Raw genomic sequence first — 16,895 nt, forward strand, 5'->3', positions numbered from 1 at the left:
AACTATAATTAATATTTACACAAAAATAATTTTTAACCTCGCCCTATCTTTGACGTATCCAGCGCCTGCAAGGTCATCTGTTTACAGCGCCCCCAAGTTGTTTGTTATTGTTTTTTGTATAAATGTGAAGATCAGAACCTATCAGTAGGAGAGGGGTGAAAGTCAAGAAAAATAAATGTTTTCTTCTAAACAGAATATAAAAGATAAAGGTTTAAGCAGTGGAGTTGGAAGACTACAATATCTTCAACAGCTTGTTACTGAGTTTCAAAAGACAACAGACGATAGTAAATTATCTGGTTTTCCAATTTTTTTGCCCACTTCTTAATCTTTGTGCTTCCTCATGTCATCTTTATATCTGTTATTAGAGCAGATAGGCCATCCTCATTATTATTATTATTGAATAATATATCATCTTGATTGTGTAGTGAGTGTAAACATCACTATACAGTTATGTTAGAAGAAAAAGTAAAGAAAAATATTACTTATTTATAGACTGATTATACTTTAATTTAAGTCTGGAAATCCAGGTGAGTAAGTAGAAGATCCAGTAGATAATATTTAATAAAAGAAAAGCATATTTATTAAACATTCATTCATCTGCAGGAGCTCCAATGATTTCTTTATTATATGTTTAAACTGTCCTTTGTTTCTCTAGACTCTGTCCCTGCCTAAATAATTCAATAAAAGCAATGTTTGATTTTTTTTACAGTTTACAAACGACAAGTGATTGCAAATTTGGCAAATTTTTCATATGATCCCGTCAACTATGTGTATCTACAGCAACTAAATGTCATTGACCTTTTTTTTGGTAAGAATAATATTAACGTATACATTGCAGCAACGCTTTAGAGTGACTTACCCTGAAATATTCAAATTTAAAAAGTACCACACATATTTGGTGTTATTCTACCAAATTTTAACAAATCTATTTTGTTTTCAACAGATTCATTATCAGATGATAACCTTGTAGAACTTGCAGTTGGTGGCTTATGCAACATTGCACTTGGTTTGTACAATTAAAAACATTTTGATTTGCAGTAAAAAATGAATTACATAAATCCAAATATATAAACAAGTTAAAAAAGTAAATATTATTTAGCATTAAAATATAAAAGATAATGATCGCCAAATGCTACAGGGAATTGATTAAAGATGGTATTATATTATGAGACTGTCTAGTAGTAATTGTACAATTAACTAAAAAGATTAATTTAACTTAAAGAATTAAAAAGCTCTATTAAATAAATGTTTTGATTGATTAATATTTCATGTTTTATTACATTCCACCCTCAATTGGAAACATCCAGATGCCGACACAATTGTGGATGTTGTGTATATACTGCAAGTTAAAACATAATTGCAATCATTTTTCAGATAAACAGTGCAAAGAATACATATTACAAAATGATGGAGTACGAATGTTAAAAGAATGCCTATCTAAGTGAGTCAAAATCTATTGTGTACTATCGGGAAAACATGCTAATATTGTAAAATAATAGTGATCAATAAGCATAAACACTTTCTTTTTTATTTCAGTCAAAATGAGGAAGTGGTTCTTTCTGCTGTAACAACATTAATGTTTTTGATAACACCAGCATCAAAATTAGGTAATTAATCCTGTAATTGATCAAATAATATAGTAGTACAAGCAGGCCTAATTGAATTGGGTTTTTTTTCATATTGTATATAGTATTGTGATATACATTGATTATTGATTGGCATTTCACACAATGGATAAAACAATGCTATAGCGACTCATGTTTTTGTGTTTAGTTATAGGTTGGCCTATTGTGATTTTATTTAAATGAGTCATTGAGCAAATTGCTATATTTTTCAATATTATAGAAATAACTGCCCCAGAGACAATAGCATGTATGCAGAGGTTTTCAACATCTTTAAGTACTCGTCTTAGTAACCTGGCAACGGTTTTTATGCAAGATTACTGCACCGAGAGTCAACTTAACAGCTGTTTAGCAACAACAAAACCGATAGGGATACCATTGCCAGCCAGCACACCACCAGAAACAATTCATGACAAGAAATGAACTAATTGACCCATTACCTTATAGCATGGAGTTAGTTCCTAACTTATTTCTCCCTGCTTATAGTAAGCCAACAAAAAAAGTACAGTACTCAACTTGGACGTGCTACAACAATTTTAAAGATCTGAATCCGATATATTTTAAGAATTTCAATTTACTACCATATACTTACACATGTTTGATGCTGCTGGTAAAACTATTTTGTTCCTGGTATACAAAATACACAATGCCACTGTCAGAACGTATACTTACTTATACCATCGCTTACCACTCAAAGAGGTACGGTCTGTCAAAACTGACAGCGACTTCAAAGTGGTATTATTTACATAATGTGTATACATAGAAGCATAATATCCATGATCGATAGTTCTCACCGGCAAAAAGTTAAACTTGTGATACTATTCATTTTCTTCTGTTAATATACATATTTTCATAGTTTAATTTTTAAACTGCACTCTAAGTTTATAATCTGTTGCATTGTATAGAAGAGTAGGTCAAACTGGGTGCATAGACCTGGTGTTGATAACAATTTACCAAAATCATGGCAAGAACCATAGGACTAACCAAATTTATAGTAATGTATTTACTGTTGTCAATAAAAGCATTTGAATGTGTAAAACAGATTTCTCATTGAATTTGTTAAAATTGGATTTTTTAGACAATATGGGAACATTCTACCACCGATTTTTCTGGCATACAAAACTACAAAACAAACAAAAACATTATGAGAGTAAGAGATAGTTGCCAAAACTTTATTTTTTAATACAGTAAGATGTTCTCTATGCTGCTATCATCTTGCTTATTTTGCTTGTGATGCTGCTCCACGTTGTCTTGGTGTGGGTGTTGTGCCCTCTCTGAAACCATTACTATAATATGAATATATATAAACATTAATGTCATTAGTTTAGTGTAAAATGTCCACCAACCCTGTAACATAATTTATCTTTTCTATGTATTTGATTGGAATTTAAGAGGGGCCCTGAATATCAACTGCCATTAATCAGCTGGAAGGGTTACCCTCTATAAATAAAGTTAAAATAAAAAATGATTTTAAGTTGTTGAATAGATCATCTTGTACACCCAAAAATTTGTTTTTATTAATTGTAATTTGAAGAATACAAACTTACGTGAATCTTCTGTGCACATCCTTAAGATGTCTGATTCTACCAGTTCCTGTAGTACGTCGCCTTTTAGCTTTAATACTCCAGTTATCTATCAAAAATTACGTTTGAGCAATTTAATACACACAAAATAGTTACAGTTTTGAAATGAATTTAGAGCTTCAAAAATGTTATAAAACCTTAGAATATACAAGCCTTACATGTCCTTATTCTTTTAGAAGGATAGCCACATGCTGCACACGTCTTCTTTTGAATGTGGTAACTTCGCCGACCACACCTTCTACAGAAAGTGTGCGACTTGTTATGCCGCTTCCCAAAACTGGATGTACCCTTGGTCTGGTAAAAATTTAAAAATAATGTTAACACATCTTAAAATCAAGTAAATCTTAACCAGTGTTTTAGTAAGTAATACGGCGACACCAGAAGAGAGAAGAGGGGAAGATGACGCATACCATTACCAGTTGACATTTTTGTTATGAAATGTCAAGTGTAAATACAGTAATTAATAAGGCCCCACACCACGACCAATCGCACTGTTACTGTGTTTAGTGCGAGTGGCCTCCTAGCCTTTCCTCCGGCCGGCTCAGACAGTACTTTATCAATATCAGCCAAACAAAACCAATATAGCCTAACCTAATAATAATAATATAGGCCTAGGCCTAGCTAGTTGGGACATAGCATTGGGACATCTTTGTAATGTTCCCTCAGCAATATTACATGACCATAATTATAGTCTACAGGACTACGACATTAATTTGTCACGAAGCCTAGCCCATAATTATGGACAGTGTAACAAGAGGAACGAATGACCTCTGGTGGTTCTAGCTAGGCATAATGGTTATGGCATTTCAATCAAGCATTTCTACAAAACAAACACAAATTAACCATTTTTAACGATTAAAAGATAAGTATTATTTATTATTATTACATTTTCGAACTAAAAAAGTATCGATGTTTAATAATAACCGTGATTGTTATAGATTACTTTACCATTACAAATTATGCTTACCATTTCGGCTTATGGGAATTTCGAAAAGGCTGACCTCTCTCGGTTGTAATACGAGGTAGACAATTAGACGTCATTATACAGTACAGCCAATGGGTGGACAGCTAGAGAGCGAATGTAAAAAGAGTCTAATCGACAAGATTATAATAACGTAATATCCGAAGGGGAATTCCATTTAAAGACAATGACGTAATGTTATGCTTCCACGTTGTCACTGCCACGACCTCTACTTTATGTTGGAAGTACAGTCAATAAAAGCGTAAGACACAATGTTTTTTCCTGTATTCACTGGTTAGGTCTTGTTCAGTTCTGCAACGTAGGCTACTAATTAAACATTTAACAACTCAATATGTTTGGTAATGAGGAAACTCTTGCGAATGTCAACCAATTGCTAATTTTACAACAAAAACAAGAAAATGCAATGGGATTTGATTTTGATTCCGTCTTTCAGTCATCTTATAAATTATTCGCAAGCATGTACAGTGAAAGTGGCATTGAAGGGAACACTACTACTGAGGGACAATCCACCACTAGCCATCAGATGTCAGAGAACCAGTACAATGATGATATTGTAATCATGGTTGAACCAAGTAAAACTGAAACAAGTTTTAATACATTTGGTGTTCTGGACCTTCCTGTAAGTATAAAAGTCACTGAAACAACAGGATTTCAAAACCTATAACATGTCTAGGCCTAGTTTAGTATACACTATAATTAAATTGTTTTAGATAAATTTAGTTCATCATGTAAAAATAATAATTGTCTTATAATTGATTTACCTGGTCTATGTTTTTGCTTTTTTAATGTATCTCAGACTCAGTAGCAATTACTAATAGTGTACAGTATATATTTTACCTAGAATGCTTTACTATTAATTCGTCTCTATAAAATTTCCTTTAGATTTGTTGAATATAGTTTAAACATTAAATTTCAGGTACAGGTGCAACTGCACATATTTTCATTTTTGACTGCCCAAGATTTAAGTCAAGCTAGTCAGAGTTGTCGTACATGGAATGATTTGTGTTCAGATCATCTTCTTTGGAAACGGTTACTGAACATAGACCAACATCAATGGAACACCGTTAGTCATAGTACCAACCCTGCCGTTTACAGAGCTGTTAATTCTGACCTTTCACAAAAAGAAATGTAAGAATTTGACCAAACAGTGTAAACCTCTGTCTATCTATCAAACTTTGTGTGACAACAAATGTGATGTTCACATATATGGACATGTCATATCACTACCATATTTGGGCATATCACTACCATATTTGGACAAATCACACTTTTTTGTCAAAATAGTTTGATAGTGTAGACCGAGCTTTAGTGTATTAAATTACTCAAATATTTTAATCATAGTTACCAGTATTTATTTTAATCAAGAAAAATCCTTTTTATTTGCAGCTATTCAAGATGTTGTCCACATGCCCAGTCTGTCACTGGTCTTCGTTTTTCAATTCCAAGACTTTTTCGATCCTTAGTTTTGAAAAAACCACCAAAAATTGTGATGTTTGGTCCTGGTTTAGAATGTGATGACACTTCATCCATTGTTCGCAAGTTTCTTGGAGAAAGACCAGAAATCTTCAAAACTTGTGGTGGTTTCCCAGGAGAATTCCCAGGAAGTAAGTTAATTATTAACCAAGTTAATTAAATGTAAATGTTTAAAAAATAAAATTTTTTTTTTTGTAATGAGAATATTATATAATAGTAATGTGAATATTAGTGCAATATAGAATGCCATTTTTACTGTGACCTACTTTCACTTTCAGGTATAGGTACTGGTTTCTATGTTCAAGTGGAAAATACATTTCAGATTCGTTTGATTACACTTTACTCAGGAACAAGGTAAGCAATTATGTAATGGAAAAAAAACCAATTTGGATATCATGTAGGCCAATCTATCTATTTAACCTACTGAGCCATAATAGTATGAAAATATTGCATATTAAATATGTGTAATTTAACGTTAATCATAATTTTTATTTCCATAAAAGGAAAGAACGAGAGAACCAAAATGTAAGCCAACGAGCAAGTCGAAATAAGCTGTTAGTAGCTGCAGCAGCAAGAGACGAACAAGACATTGAAATTGATAACCAAGAAAATAATGGCGAGAATCCATTTGATGCAAGTCATTCAGTGAGGGCGCTGTGTAGAACGGTTGATGCGTTTATATTTGTACTGAATGCTTCTACTTCTGCTACAACATCTGGTTTGTTTGATTTTTATTTATTAAAATATTTTATCGAATCAGGATGATAAAAAGCATCCATTGTAATATTACGTGCAAATTATATTTTACTATTGAAGATGTTTAACTATGATTTGTATTGCTTGTTGCAGTTTCTGAAGGAAAACCAGAGTTATTGACAATAATGAATGAGAGATGGACACATCCTTCAATACCATTACTTATTTTATCATGCGTTAAAAATGATGATGTTACAAGAGTATCTTGCATAACTGTTGCTGACCAATTACAACTTCACAATATGAACAGAGTTTGGAAAGTAAGTTTTTATTTTTTATAACTTTTGTGAAAGACTATAAAAGTTCACTATCACAACATTTTTGTGCCCATTGTAGTTTTTATCTAAAAGTAGTTTTCCAGAAGCTTTATAAAATAAGCGATGGAAATAAACTAAAAGTAAGGTTAATATAGACGTTATAGCAACCAGGTTAATACTGGAGATCATATTGTACACTGTTCCAAGTCAACAGATTAATTAATTACCGTTTCATTTCTGTTACAGATGTACAACTGTAATATACAAACACTAGATGGAGTTACTGATGGTATAAAATGGGTTAAAGGTGCTGTAGACAGCAGGTGATAAACCAGTGCATGCAACATATGCTGCTTTAACTCAATTAGGCTGTAGGTTTTATAACAAAGTATTTCAAAGTCTTGATTGCAACTACATTTGTAAATTATTTATAAAAGAACTATTCTATTTTGTATAATAAAAATGTGCAATACCTATGTAAAGATATCAATGTATTTACATACACGTGTTGATAAATAAATACTTTACCTTTTATAAACAGTTGGTCAATTTTGTTAATAAATATTTGTTTTAATGCTTCCGACCTTTGCAATAAAAATGATTTCTATCAAATATGAATAATACACAATATTCATCATTAGCATTAGTGTTTTGCAGACCACTAGTGTAACTCTTATGTACACACAGTGAGTGTGCATGGTGTTTCTGCTACAAAATGACAATGTCTACTATAAAAGGATGTCTGCTGTATAAAATCAATATACCCATCTTTAGAATCATTGTTATTGTGCCAGGACCTCTTGTACAGCCGTCTTAATTGCATCAACACAAGTTGTCATCATTTCCTCAGTTAAAGTGCAATTTATAGCGACACGAATACTGAAAAACAAATATAACTTTGATATTTAACTGTTTCAATACTGTAAGGAAAAACAATAAATTGACTAATATGTAAAGTTCAAATACCTTGGTTCCGGTGGGTTGTATTCTTCATCATTAAGATATCGTGCTACTGTTAAGACAGCTCCATGATCAAGTGCCTACAATAGTAAGTTTATAATGTATCACATTCTTATTTTTGTAGATCCAATTAAATAGAAAAAGTAAATATTTGAATCAAAATGAAATTATTTCAAAATCTAAGTCTGTACAGTATTTATAATAAAATATGAAGTTGTATAAACTATTCATAATAAAACTGACCTTATCTACAATACTCTGTAGAAGTCGGAGGTCATCGTCGTGGCTTCCTACAGATTTTGTTAGGTATAAATGTTGTACTGGTGACACATCTTCACCAACCCTCTTCAGACCTGGAATGCTGAAAATAATAATAAAATAAATACATGTTTACTCCCAAGGCCAATTGAGTATAACTCAACAGTTCTTTTCAGAACTGAATACAACTTTATATCAACATATTGATTTCGCCACGCAAACAATAAGATATAAACAACATCAACAATTCCTGGAACTTTATAACTCAGTGGCATTCTAAAAATCTATGCTGAGAAATTCTTGTGATGGCAACAGCAATATACCAGTCAAAAAACCATTATATTGGAAATGAATATGATCAACAATATTTAATCGTGATATTTTATTTCCCATATTCTTAGATCCCAAAATCCCCTTAATAGGGTTCTACTGTAATTGGAAAAAGGAAATAACTCGGTTTCCAAGCTATGGCTTTAATTTTGTGTGTGGTGTAAATATTAAAATCAAACATTACTTGTTTAATTGTTCATGCATTAACTTTGTATTTCGACGTAAAGTCTTGAACATTCCCGGCTCGTTTTTCATAATTTCCAATGCAGTAAGAGAAGATGATGCCAACAACGGCGGAAGAGATGCAGAAAAACAATAACCACTGCCAGATAACACCTGGAAAGAAAGACAAACAACTTGGATGGTTTGTAAACAAATAAATCTTGAGATTGAACTATCATCAGTTTCTATAAATTTGAATCAAAACACAGTGTAATAATTAATGTAATATCTGACCTCTCTTTCTATCATGATCTAAGCTACTTCAACAATTACACTTATTTAGTCTTTGTAAAAAGACTGAAAGATAAAAAATAATTGTTGACAACGTACCTGGTGATCTACGACATATTGTGTACCTGCACAGAATCCTCCAGTTGTACCAAAGGAATTCTCTAAAGATGCACATATCAGGTCAACATTGCTAACCTTAGAAAACACACACAACAAATAAGATAAAAAACTGCATTTGGATAAAACATAGATCTCATCCTTATTTATAGAATTTATGCTATTTTCATATGTATCTGAATTTTTAACAGATAATTATTTGAAATCTAAAATCTTAACCAAATGGTTTTATGTAATTAACATGCTTATAATTTATAAAAGAAATAATCAGTATAAGAACATTAATGAAATGAGCTAGATATGATTCACAACTGGGATGTAACTTACGGGAATGTTGTAATGTTCAGTTAGGCCTTTTCCTGAATCTCCAAGAACTCCAAGAGACAAACTTTCTTCTAAGAAAATACGAACCTTGTACTTGAACTTGAATTCAACCTTCATGCAAATACAATTAAATCAATCAATTAATTAATCTATATACAGTCAGTCACTTAACTAATGTTAAACCTTCATACAGTCAGTCGGTCACTTAACTAATGTTAAACCTTCATACAGTCAGTTGGTCACTTAACTAATGTTAAACCTTCATACAGTCAGTTGGTCACTTAACTAATGTTAAACCTTCATACAGTCAGTTGGTCACTTAACTAATGTTAAACCTTCATACAGTCAGTTGGTCACTTAACTAATGTTAAACCTTCATACAGTCAGTTGGTAACTTAACTAATGTTAAACCTTCATACAGTCAGTTGGTAACTTAACTAATGCTAAACCTTCATACAGTCAGTTGGTCACTTAACTAATGCTAAACCTTCATACAGTCAGTTGGTCACTTAACTAATGTTAACCCTTCATACAGTCAGTTGGTCACTTAACTAATGTTAACCCTTCATACAGTCAGTTGGTCACTTAACTAATGTTAAACCTTCATAAAGTCAGTTGGTCACTTAACTAATGTTAAACCTTCATACAGTCAGTTGGTAACTTAACTAATGTTAAACCTTCATACAGTCAGTTGGTAACTTAACTAATGTTAACCCTTCATAAAGTCAGTTGGTCACTTAACTAATGTTAAACCTTCATACAGTCAGTTGGTCACTTAACTAATGTTAACCCTTCATAAAGTCAGTTGGTCACTTAACTAATGTTAACCCTTCATAAAGTCAGTTGGTCACTTAACTAATGTTAACCCTTCATACAGTCAGTTGGTCACTTAACTAATGTTAACCCTTCATATAGTCAGTTGGTCACTTAACTAATGTTAACCCTTCATACAGTCAGTTGGTCACTTAACTAATGTTAAACCTTCATAGAGTCAGTTGGTCACTTAACTAATGTTAAGCCATCATACATTCATTTGGTCATCCTTAAAGAATTAATAACTCAAAAATATAGAAACTTTCTAAAATATAGAAACTTTCTAAAATATAGAAACTTTCTAAAATATAGAAACTTACTAATTTAGGCAAAGGAGCAATATCGCCATAATTGATAAACAAGGCTTCTGTGACTATAAAACGTCTTGTAACTTTAGCTTTCTTTGGGTTCTGAATAAAAAAACATAACAATTATTAATTCTACAAAATTAAATAAACTATATATTGTTACACAATATGCTAAATGTTGATATTCGTTTAAAAAAAATTGATTAAAAAAAATTACCTTCTTGTCTTCTTCGGCTTGTTCCTGAAGAAGACGTTCAAGATCTTCCATGTCATTATGTTTATAAAATCGTAATGCACTTCTAGATGCCAACAATCCCATCTGTATTGAAAAGTTCACGCCTTTATCACTACAAAAACAATAGAAATATCAAACTAAAACAACAACACATTATTTTACAACTGAATGATGATTACAGTATATGCCTTTCAATATAAATTCTATTAATATAATAAATATAATACAAACATATCTATATATAATTTCTCTATTGTATAACATATGAAATGTAGAACTATTTACAGTACAACATTGTTCATACAAACAATTATAATACATACCAAAAAATGACATCACCACGTTTTGAGTATGATGGTATAGCACTAGCGATTGTTGAAAAGCCATACGAGTACAGAACAGCTGCTTGTACACCAAGAAAACTGGCTAACTCTTTCTCCAAGTTTAAGTGAACATCTAAAATGGCATAAACAAGAAAGTTTCATAAACAAAATGATATCTAGTAAATATTGTGGATTAATAATGAAGGTTGGTAAACACAGACTGAGTACAAATATTGACCATACAACACAATGTAAACTCACCCATAGTACCAAAGAATCCACGGGGTCCACACGATCCAACACCATACTTACTCAGTGCTGTTATAGCAGTTTTCTAAATTAAAAAAAAAAAGGTTAAAATATTTTCAAATCATGCAGCTAACCACCTGAAGACTCGTCTGTGTTATATTACTATACCAGATGATATTCATATAAAATAATTAAGTATAACACTTATTCTGAGACTTACCACTGGTTCATCTCTGCCAACCATTCCAAGGAAATTGAATGTTGCTAAGTTAACACCTTCTTTCCCATCCACGGTTACCAAGCAACCAGATTGTCTGCAAGAATAAGGAGCGACATTAATAATAATAATAGGATATTATCTAAAGCTCAAATATAGTAGTGATATGCACAAATATGGTATGTAGTGATATGACATCAAGTCTACATCACATTTTGTTGTCACATAAAGTTTGATAGTGTGGACAGGGCTTTATTCAAAGTGAATGAAAATATATTTGTATTGATATAAACATTAATAGCGTATTAAATACAATTATTAATTCATAGTTAAAAAAAGTACATACTTTGTTACTGTTCTATATTGTAGAGCAGGGTGATCTTGTGGTGTATCTGGAACTAAAGGCTCTGGCTTCCACTCCAAAACCAAATTGTCTTCCTCCTTTAGTAGAAATATTTTATTTGTATAAATTGATAAAAGTGACAGTGTGTTTTTTAATTTGGTGATATACTTTTCTTTTTATAGGCTAGGGATTGGAAACAATATTACTTCCAAAATTCATTATAGGCATAATTTACAAATTCTAAAATCATTCAATCATAAATCAAGAAAATTCAAGAGTCGATTCTTTGGTAAAAGCTTTGTATATTTTCTATAACATACCTCTTTGGTAAGACCCTGTACATTTTCTATAACATACCTCTTTGGTAAGACCTTGTACATTTTCTATAACATAGCTTTTTGATAAGAGTAGCCATATAATAAGCATGATTAGTATGACCTCAAAGGCAACATGGTAGTTTGGTGCCTGCAATGAAAGATACAAGACAAATAAAAAATAATTAATGAATTTAAGATTTGACTCCCTTTCTGAATTATCATGCATTATCTATCATGGCAATAAATTACATTTTGTTGTGGATGTTTTTCATCAGACAGTCAATATTAAAGTAACACTAACAGGGAAATACAGTAATACCTGTATATCTAAATCAAATCTCTTGGTCTAATTTAAAAAGTAATAACTACAGACACCATTAGAGGAAAAATGGCAAAATCAGCACTGTGGTCATGCTACAAAGTTGTCAAAACAATATAGATTATATGATAAAAATCCTAGAAAGTAGAAAACCTTTTTGCCATTTTCCCCTGGTCTATGTTTATTGTAAAATATAATAGGTGGTGGCATGCATGCGAAGCTAGCATCCATTGGATGGGACCGTCAAGATCACGATGTTAGATATTTAATTAAGGGTAGTTTTTATTAATCACTTACAGATGGAAATCCTTGATTGGGCATGTTATCCGCAATTTGAACTATTGCGCAAATTGAAATCAATTTGAATCAAAATACTCAACTCAAATTGCGCATTTATTCTCAATCAATCTCTCAGATTCATTAACGTACACATTTCTAGCAAACAATTAAAAATCAACAAATACTAATCTACTGCATTATTAATTCTAAAATATATCAAAATATTATTTTTCTTTCCAAAAAATGTTGCTGTATTTCATCATAAAATCTTACAGACTGTCTGTAAGACTGTAGGCCTAGTAGTGAGAAAAAAAAACAAAAACAATAGGGAAAAGAAATTATCGTAATACTGTAGTACTAGTAAAAGCAACACTGGTCGTTGTATTAGCGAACGTCGCTTCATACTGTACTAGCCTAGGCTATTAGCCAATTTACATACAAACTCAAGTACTGCAGCGACCTAAATGCATAACACCGCGACCGAAATGATTGGTTACAACGAAAAATAGCCGGTCATCTTTTAAGATTCATCCTGCCCTCTCTCTAGAGTCTAGCCTAGCTTATTTTACGTACATCAAAAAATGCTTGAAAAAGCTCACGAAAATCCCATGGCTCGGGACCAAAGTATGGCCACCACGCTGTAGTAGACATTACTAATATTACTACTTCCTATATTTGTGGAAACAAATCTTTATGTATATTTTTTTTGGCCAAATAAAAAACTTAACTACACAGCCAAGCCTATCAGCAATGCGAGGTATATTCAGAGCGTCATTCTGACGACTGGAGCATTCTCTACTTCTCTACGGAGCGCCATTTATGCCTTTATTAACTTCAATAATAGAAATAGTACTACGGTAACTGCTCAAGTGGACCCAATTTAGCACCAGGGTAGCACAGTGATATAAATATAAATAAAAGTCACTACTTTTAATATCGTTTCGTATATACCCATATTACAAACTGATTAACAGAAACATCTTGGCATTCACATTGATTCAAATTTATCTTTTTCTTTTCTTGTAAATAAACTCCGTTCCAGAGAGAGCACTTCGCATTATCTTTAAAGACAATTTGGTACCAGGGGAGCAGTGATATAAAATAGAAATAAAGTCTTTTCGTATGTTAATACACTGTGCTCAAGTGGACCCAATTTGGCACCATTAATGGAAAATAATGAATATTGTTTTTCTTTTATTTTGAAAGAGAGATATTTTGAGGCTAGATTGTAAATGTCAAGTGGAACTTTTTTTAAATCAGAAACAAAGTTGCATGGCATTATTTTCCATTTTCCAAACTGCCATAAAACCTCGAAAAGAAGCCCATGTGCTCCTTCATTTTTAGTACTCTTGAGTGGGCTTCTTTTCCACATGGAGTTCTTTTCGAGATTATTGCTAGCTTCCCGCCCGGAAAATATTTTATTTACATGATTTGAAACATCTTCTAATGTAAATAATTAACAGCATCAAAATTTAACAGTGTGGCGTGTTGACCGCGAATGACTAAAAATACCATCTTTACCATACACCTGCACAGACTCATTTGCATAACAACGCACGCACATACCAAACTGTTTAAAATACCCGAAAATGACATCTATTATGTTTTCAAACAACAAGCATAAGAATCTTCAGTACCCCACCATGCTTGGGGCTGAGCAAAGACAATTTTGAAAAAAAGAGCTGTATACAGTAGGTTCCCGCCCGAAAAAATGGCGTTACATGATTTGAATGAAACAAACTATATAAGACTCACCAGGACAATATATGAGCTTGTCCCCGTAAAGTGCACCTATTCATTGAAATATAAAATTAAATATTAAGTCTCCAGTACTAGCCCATCCATAGTTGAGGCAGAGCAATGAAAATAGAGACCAGAAATGCACTTACTTATACTTATTACTATACATAGTCACCTATGATAATTATGATAATGTTAAAATTTCAATATCCAGATGCGACTTCAGCATTTTCGGTGGGGTTTTCTACTTCTATGGCCTAGCCCGGCGGCGGAATTAGTCTAAGCTTCGAAATTGGTCTGGAAATAGGCATCTTTGCAAATGTTCTATATTTGATCTTATTTCACTCTCCATTAACCTCATATAAAAACCATCGGAGACTATCTGTTTAAAACATGTTTATTCTGGGACGGCGCGGCCATACACACCAACTACTATGAAGAATCGGACATTTCGCTACCAATGTTGCAACATTGATTAACAAAATCAACATTTAACGGTGGGGCGCGTTGACCGCGAATGACTAACAATACCATCTTTCCTACTACACCTGCACAAACTCATTTGTATAAAAACGAACGGCATACCAAACTATGATGAGAGATACATTCTCTTCTCAACACGTAACTCGTAACGAAGATAATTAATTCATTTTTTACATTAAAATTGAAGCCGCTAAACATAAAATTTACGAGATCAAATACATGTAGCGAAAGCCAAAAAAAAAGAGTAAAAATTCAAAAACACATTTGCATAACAACGCAGGGCTTACCAAACTGTTTAAAATAGCTACAAGGTCCCTAGAAATGACACCTATAGTATTTTGAAACATGATATATAAGAGTCTTCACTACCCCACCATGATTGGGGCTGAGCAAAGACAATTTTGAAAAAAATATTTATTGAAATATGAAATTAAAATATTAAGTCTCCAGTTAAGCTCACCATGGTTGGGGCAGAGCTAAGAATGAAAGCTTAGTCCTCGGAAATTATGAAACGAAATATAAAAGTCTTCAGGACCAGCCATACAATGGTGATTGTTTCCCAAGTGTGAGACATGCAATGCACGCGGCCGTGACGGTAATTCAACAAAACAAAATTATGAAATACAAACAGAGCTAGCACACAGAAACCTACTTACTAATTTTAATATTTCTATAATTTAGAAAACAATTAGAATTATCATATCATCTTTGATAATTATAATGTTAAATTTCAACTATCCAGATGCGAATTTTAGGTTGGGTTTTAAAAAACTCGACTTCATAATTATGCTTCAATTTCGAAGATTTGCTTAAAACATATTTATTTATTTATTCTACCATAAACTTTTATTCACAACATATTAGTAGGCCTACAATACAATATCTTGCATGAAACGGATATTTAAAAGTACACTATAATGTGTAACGGTAGAATTACAATTCTAATGTAAAAGATTAACAAAATAAAAATTGAACAGTGTTGTGTGTTGATCGCGAATGACTAACAATACCATCTTTCCCACAGCACATGTGCACATGCACTCATTTGCATAACAAACGCACGGCATACCAAACTACGATGAGATAAAATTAATTCTCTTCTAAACACGTAAGGAAGAGAATTAATTCCCTTTTTTTACATTAAAATAAATTGAGGGGGCTAAACATAAAATTTAAACCACCAAAGCAGTTTGCGAGAGCCAAAAAAAAAAAAAAAAAGATGGTAAATGTGCTCTCCCTGCCTCAGCACTAAGGCCCTGCCACAGCCTTTTGGGGTCGTTTCCACCACATCACCAGATGCATTGATGTTGTCGCCTCATGATGTGTGGTGGAAAGGGGGACGTATGATCTGTGAACCCCAAACACAGTGGCCGCATGCCTTTAACTCTATTCCACCGACCAGCGTGGGAATCGAACCCACGACATACGTGTTGTTAACACGACGCTCAGACGACTGAGCTAACTGATCATTTTGGTTTTAGCAAGTTTAATAGGATATTTATGACGTAATGATCAATTACGTAATACATGTATAAATAGACTATTATCAGCTTTTCAGTCATGTACTTGGTGGCGTAACGGGTAATGCTCAGTTTTGAGTGCTATCGGCTGAGGTTCGAACCTCGACGGATATTTTTTTTTTTTTTTAATATTGTTTTTTTTTTTTAATAGAGATATGTGACACTGTATTGTCGAACATGTATGGTACCATACCGGTAGGTATTCAAATATGCTTAATACGAAAAGATATTAAAATTCAGTGACTTATTTCTATTTTATATCACTGTGCTCCCCTGGCTCCAAATTGAATCCACTTGAGCACAGTGTGTATTAACATACGAAAAGATATTAAAATTCAGTGACTTATTTCTATTTTATATCACTAAACTAAAGGAGGGGAGTTTCTAGATTCCCGCCCGGAAAATTGTATCTTTACATGATTTGAATTTCTAATAAAGTTTAACAAAATCAAAATTTAATATTTAAATTTTATTTTGTGGCGTGTTCACCGCGTAGGACTAACAATACTATCTTTCCCATTACACCTGCACAAACTCATTTGCATAACAACGCAGGGCTTACCAAACTGTTTAAAATAGCTACAAGGTCCCCAGAAATGACACCTATAGTATTTTGAAACATGATATATAAGAG

The 16,895-nt window shown here is 32.5% G+C and overlaps 5 protein-coding genes across 8 annotated transcripts in view; 3 read left to right on the forward strand and 2 right to left on the reverse strand.

Moving 5' to 3' along the window:
• The window catches only part of LOC144844374 (growth arrest and DNA damage-inducible protein GADD45 alpha-like), a 115,719-nt gene extending 113,485 nt beyond the window's left edge, over positions 1–2,234 (forward strand). Inside the window, exon 5 of the mRNA XM_078701261.1 lies at positions 2,225–2,234. The gene's annotated coding sequence lies outside the window, so the exon portion shown is untranslated. The remainder of the gene's footprint in view (positions 1–2,224) is intronic.
• On the forward strand, positions 154–2,218 carry LOC144844375 (armadillo repeat-containing protein 7-like). Its single transcript, XM_078701262.1, has 6 exons — positions 154–284; positions 710–808; positions 944–1,006; positions 1,375–1,441; positions 1,537–1,607; positions 1,846–2,218. Exons 1-6 carry the CDS (start codon positions 176–178, stop codon positions 2,043–2,045), a joined length of 609 nt encoding a protein of 202 aa, XP_078557388.1. The 5' UTR covers positions 154–175; the 3' UTR covers positions 2,046–2,218.
• A 546-nt stretch (positions 2,235–2,780) lies between the features above and the next one.
• On the reverse strand, positions 2,781–4,275 carry LOC144844378 (large ribosomal subunit protein eL37A-like). The gene is made up of 4 exons (XM_078701267.1): positions 4,173–4,275; positions 3,364–3,499; positions 3,170–3,254; positions 2,781–2,908 (listed from the first exon to the last, which is right to left on the reverse strand). Exons 1-4 carry the CDS (start codon positions 4,173–4,175, stop codon positions 2,842–2,844), a joined length of 291 nt encoding a protein of 96 aa, XP_078557393.1. The 5' UTR covers positions 4,176–4,275; the 3' UTR covers positions 2,781–2,841.
• A 56-nt stretch (positions 4,276–4,331) lies between these two features.
• LOC144844169 (F-box only protein 4-like) lies at positions 4,332–7,058 on the forward strand. Its single transcript, XM_078700922.1, has 7 exons — positions 4,332–4,806; positions 5,104–5,315; positions 5,574–5,791; positions 5,939–6,014; positions 6,164–6,378; positions 6,510–6,676; positions 6,920–7,058. The coding sequence occupies exons 1-7, from the start codon at positions 4,519–4,521 to the stop codon at positions 6,998–7,000; spliced, it is 1,257 nt and encodes a 418-aa protein (XP_078557048.1). The 5' UTR covers positions 4,332–4,518; the 3' UTR covers positions 7,001–7,058.
• LOC144844168 (serine palmitoyltransferase 1-like) lies at positions 6,669–14,908 on the reverse strand. Of its 4 annotated transcripts, none has more exons than XM_078700921.1 (14): positions 14,844–14,908; positions 11,961–12,068; positions 11,607–11,701; positions 11,264–11,357; positions 11,056–11,128; positions 10,795–10,927; positions 10,454–10,583; positions 10,249–10,338; positions 9,119–9,226; positions 8,774–8,869; positions 8,406–8,557; positions 7,877–7,994; positions 7,640–7,713; positions 6,669–7,552 (listed from the first exon to the last, which is right to left on the reverse strand). In XM_078700921.1, the coding sequence occupies exons 2-14, from the start codon at positions 12,027–12,029 to the stop codon at positions 7,456–7,458; spliced, it is 1,329 nt and encodes a 442-aa protein (XP_078557047.1). In that variant the 5' UTR covers positions 12,030–12,068; positions 14,844–14,908; the 3' UTR covers positions 6,669–7,455. The 4 variants fall into 4 exon arrangements, with proteins under 4 accessions (XP_078557047.1, XP_078557046.1, XP_078557044.1 ...); XM_078700920.1 differs by lacking the exon at positions 14,844–14,908 and adding an exon at positions 14,408–14,426; XM_078700918.1 differs by lacking the exon at positions 14,844–14,908 and adding an exon at positions 13,092–13,296.
• Positions 14,909–16,895: the final 1,987 nt, after the last annotated feature.

Source organism: Antedon bifida, chromosome 6, assembly GCF_963402885.1.
Source record: "Antedon bifida chromosome 6, ecAntBifi1.1, whole genome shotgun sequence".
Lineage (NCBI taxonomy): Eukaryota > Metazoa > Echinodermata > Crinoidea > Comatulida > Antedonidae > Antedon > Antedon bifida.

Coding starts and splice junctions, on each gene's coding strand:
- LOC144844168 (XM_078700918.1), bottom strand. CDS start 13,169: ATGTCTACTACAGCGTGGTGGCCATACTTTGGTCCCGAGCCATGGGAT. Junction 11,702..11,960: donor TACAAGGTCTTACCAAAGAG/GTATGTTATAGA, acceptor TTTCTACTAAAG/GAGGAAGACAATTTGGTTTT. Junction 10,584..10,794: donor CGTGGTGATGTCATTTTTTG/GTATGTATTATA, acceptor TTGTTTTTGTAG/TGATAAAGGCGTGAACTTTT.
- LOC144844378 (XM_078701267.1), bottom strand. Junction 3,255..3,363: donor TTCTAAAAGAATAAGGACAT/GTAAGGCTTGTA, acceptor AATTTTTGATAG/ATAACTGGAGTATTAAAGCT. Junction 2,909..3,169: donor GATGTGCACAGAAGATTCAC/GTAAGTTTGTAT, acceptor TTCATATTATAG/TAATGGTTTCAGAGAGGGCA.
- LOC144844169 (XM_078700922.1), top strand. CDS start 4,519: ATGTTTGGTAATGAGGAAACTCTTGCGAATGTCAACCAATTGCTAATT. Junction 4,807..5,103: donor TTGGTGTTCTGGACCTTCCT/GTAAGTATAAAA, acceptor ATTAAATTTCAG/GTACAGGTGCAACTGCACAT. Junction 6,379..6,509: donor TACTTCTGCTACAACATCTG/GTTTGTTTGATT, acceptor TGCTTGTTGCAG/TTTCTGAAGGAAAACCAGAG.
- LOC144844375 (XM_078701262.1), top strand. CDS start 176: ATGTTTTCTTCTAAACAGAATATAAAAGATAAAGGTTTAAGCAGTGGA. Junction 809..943: donor TGTCATTGACCTTTTTTTTG/GTAAGAATAATA, acceptor TGTTTTCAACAG/ATTCATTATCAGATGATAAC. Junction 1,608..1,845: donor AACACCAGCATCAAAATTAG/GTAATTAATCCT, acceptor TCAATATTATAG/AAATAACTGCCCCAGAGACA.